The sequence below is a fragment of the Clupea harengus genome, chromosome 1 (genome assembly GCF_900700415.2).
Source record: "Clupea harengus chromosome 1, Ch_v2.0.2, whole genome shotgun sequence".
NCBI lineage: Eukaryota > Metazoa > Chordata > Actinopteri > Clupeiformes > Clupeidae > Clupea > Clupea harengus.
Window position 1 is genome coordinate 465001 of NC_045152.1, and position 2500 is coordinate 467500.

Consider the following 2500-nt stretch of genomic DNA (forward strand, 5'->3'; position numbering starts at 1 on the left):
TGCCATAGCCAGTGTGAGCTGGGGAGCAGTGCTGGCTTTGGACCAGTGCTTAGGGCCATCTCCTCTCCGTTGCCAGCCCTGACTCCAGCTGCCTTGGTGCAGTCCTGTTAATCCGCTCCTCTCCTCTCCTCTCCTCCGCTCCCCTCCTCTCCTCTCCTCCGCTCCCCTCCCTTGCTCCCTTCCTCCTCCTCTCTCTCTCCACAGCGCCAGAAACACCCTCACCCTGAGGTTCACATGCATGTCAGTGGTGCAGAGAATGTCGATGAGCACTTGTAGCGAAGGTGAATCATCTTCAACACACTGCATCTTTTATTCATTTAAGACTGAAATGGCTTCAAATGTACTCTGTGATGACGGGAGATTTAGAGTATTTAGAGTACGTCTCATAGGGTATATGATGGTTCAAACCTTGGCAGGAAATCCATGCAGCCTTTTATCTCTTCTCCCCGTATCTCTGAGCTGGTGCTGCAACCGTGCAGCACTTCTGGAAACCCTTTGCACACACACACACACACACACACACGCACGTGCACACACACACACACACACACACACAAATGTGACAGGCCATCCTCACAGGCCATCCTCTCTGCAGTTATGTGGTTCACATGAGTCTGCCCGGTCAAGGACATTTACTCTTGGATTGAGTTTAATATGTTCACTGTAGTGTATGAGCGTGTGTGCGCATCTGTAATGCCGGCATGTATGCGAGGCACTCAGTGTATCTGCGAGTTACTTACTGACTGACTGACTGTCTCTCAATCCTCCCTCACTTCTCTCCCACCCTTCCTCCACCATGACTCTATTTCTCTCCTCTTTCTTGTCTCATACGCTCTTTTGCCTCCTTCCTGACTCTGCACTGAATCTCTTTCCCTCGTACTTTTACACGTGTGCGCCCCACTTCTGCATCTCTCTCTCTCTCTCTCTCCTTTATCTCACTTCCCTTTCCACCACTTCCCCTCCCTTCACTGTGCTACTGTCCATCCACACTCTCTTCCCTCTGTCCCTCACCTCCACTCTTATTGTCTTATTTTCTTAGTCCTCTTCCACTCCTCCTTTCCTTCTCTCCCTTTCATCTCTTCCTGTATGCCATCCATCTCTGTCACATCCACTCTACCCCCACTCCATGACCCCCTGTCATCTTTCTATCCCTCCTCTCCTCTCCTCTCTCGACGCGCCCCCTTGTCCTCTCTCCCCCTGCAGAAGTGCCTGCGCTTCAATCCTGATGCCACGGTGTGGAAGGCGAAGCAGCAGGTGCTGTGTTCTCTCACGGAGTCCCTGAGGGACGTGCTCAACTATGGCCTCTTCCAACCGGCCACCGACGGACATGACGCCAAGTTCCTGGAGGAGGAGCGTCTCCTCCGAGAGTACCCACAGTCCTTTGAGAAAGGCGTACCCTACCTGGAGGTAGCTACACCGCTACAGTATGCCCTGTCTTGACTACTGCATTTTGGGTCGTTCTGTGGCTAACATGTGCGCTGTTAGAGGTTAAACTTCCCCCATGGGTTCTTCCAAGTGGTAAAGGTTCTGCACAGAACCTTCTTCTCCTCCTTCAGGAGTCTCTGTTAACAGATGAAGGTTTGTCAGGAACTAACAAGGTTCTTCACTGCATATAGCCACAGGGGTTGCAGAAATGAAACATCATCAGAGGGTTCTTCAAAGGGGGGCAACCTGGAGAGCAGCTTTTGAGGAATGTCCTGTAGTTAGGTGGTAATAGGCAGTCTTACAGTTCCTCTCTGCCACGTCTGTCCCGTTTCATGACAGTTTGTCTTTCATTATCTCCTCTCTTCTCTTTCGCTAGTTTCGCTACAAAACCAGGGTCTACAAACAGACGAACCTGGATGAGAAACAACTGGCTAAATTGCACACAAAGGTATGTGACACGCAAGAGCGGTGAGCGTGTGGGCCCACTGGGGAAACACCAGAATATGCTAGTCTCCCTCAATGTTAAGTGCACACTGCAACACAACATGGGGAGTGTGTTGTTGTGCTTTAGTGTGTGTTTGCACTTAAGTGGTAAAGGAGAGGGGGATTTGTTCTGCATTCACAAGAGACTACTTATCTTTCATGCAATGTTCTCCATTCGGAAGCCAGAGACACCCTTTTCATCTTCAAATCTACTCTTTATTCACATCAGGTTCATGCAACTACAAAATAGCTACACAGAGGGAAATAAATAGTTTCTCACAGAATGTAAAGCTATAAAGATGTTGTGACTGTCTGTGTCAACGCTATTTCACTCTGAATTAAAGAAGCCATAGTTTAAGAGCCATACACAATTGGCCATGGAGGTGGTATCAAGTGAGAGGCCTACAGAGGCCTACAGAGTCGCTACTGCGGTTAAATGACATCTCTATCTCACCTGCCACCTACAGGCCAGTCTGAAGAAGTTCATGGACTACATCCAAAGCGGATCAGTGGAGAAGATAGCCAAATTCCTTGACAAAGGTGTTGACCCAAACTACCACGACCCTGACACTGGAGGTAAGCTAAAAGTCAT

General features: G+C 49.4%; 1 protein-coding gene across 1 annotated transcript in view; it reads left to right on the forward strand.

The window, feature by feature from the left end:
* Positions 1-2500, forward strand: part of shank1 (SH3 and multiple ankyrin repeat domains 1) — an 89427-nt gene that overhangs the window by 37262 nt on the left and 49665 nt on the right. Inside the window, exons 3-5 of the mRNA XM_042709165.1 lie at positions 1204-1407; positions 1802-1873; positions 2376-2484. Coding sequence (XP_042565099.1) covers positions 1204-1407; positions 1802-1873; positions 2376-2484 — 385 coding nt within the window. The remainder of the gene's footprint in view (positions 1-1203; positions 1408-1801; positions 1874-2375; positions 2485-2500) is intronic.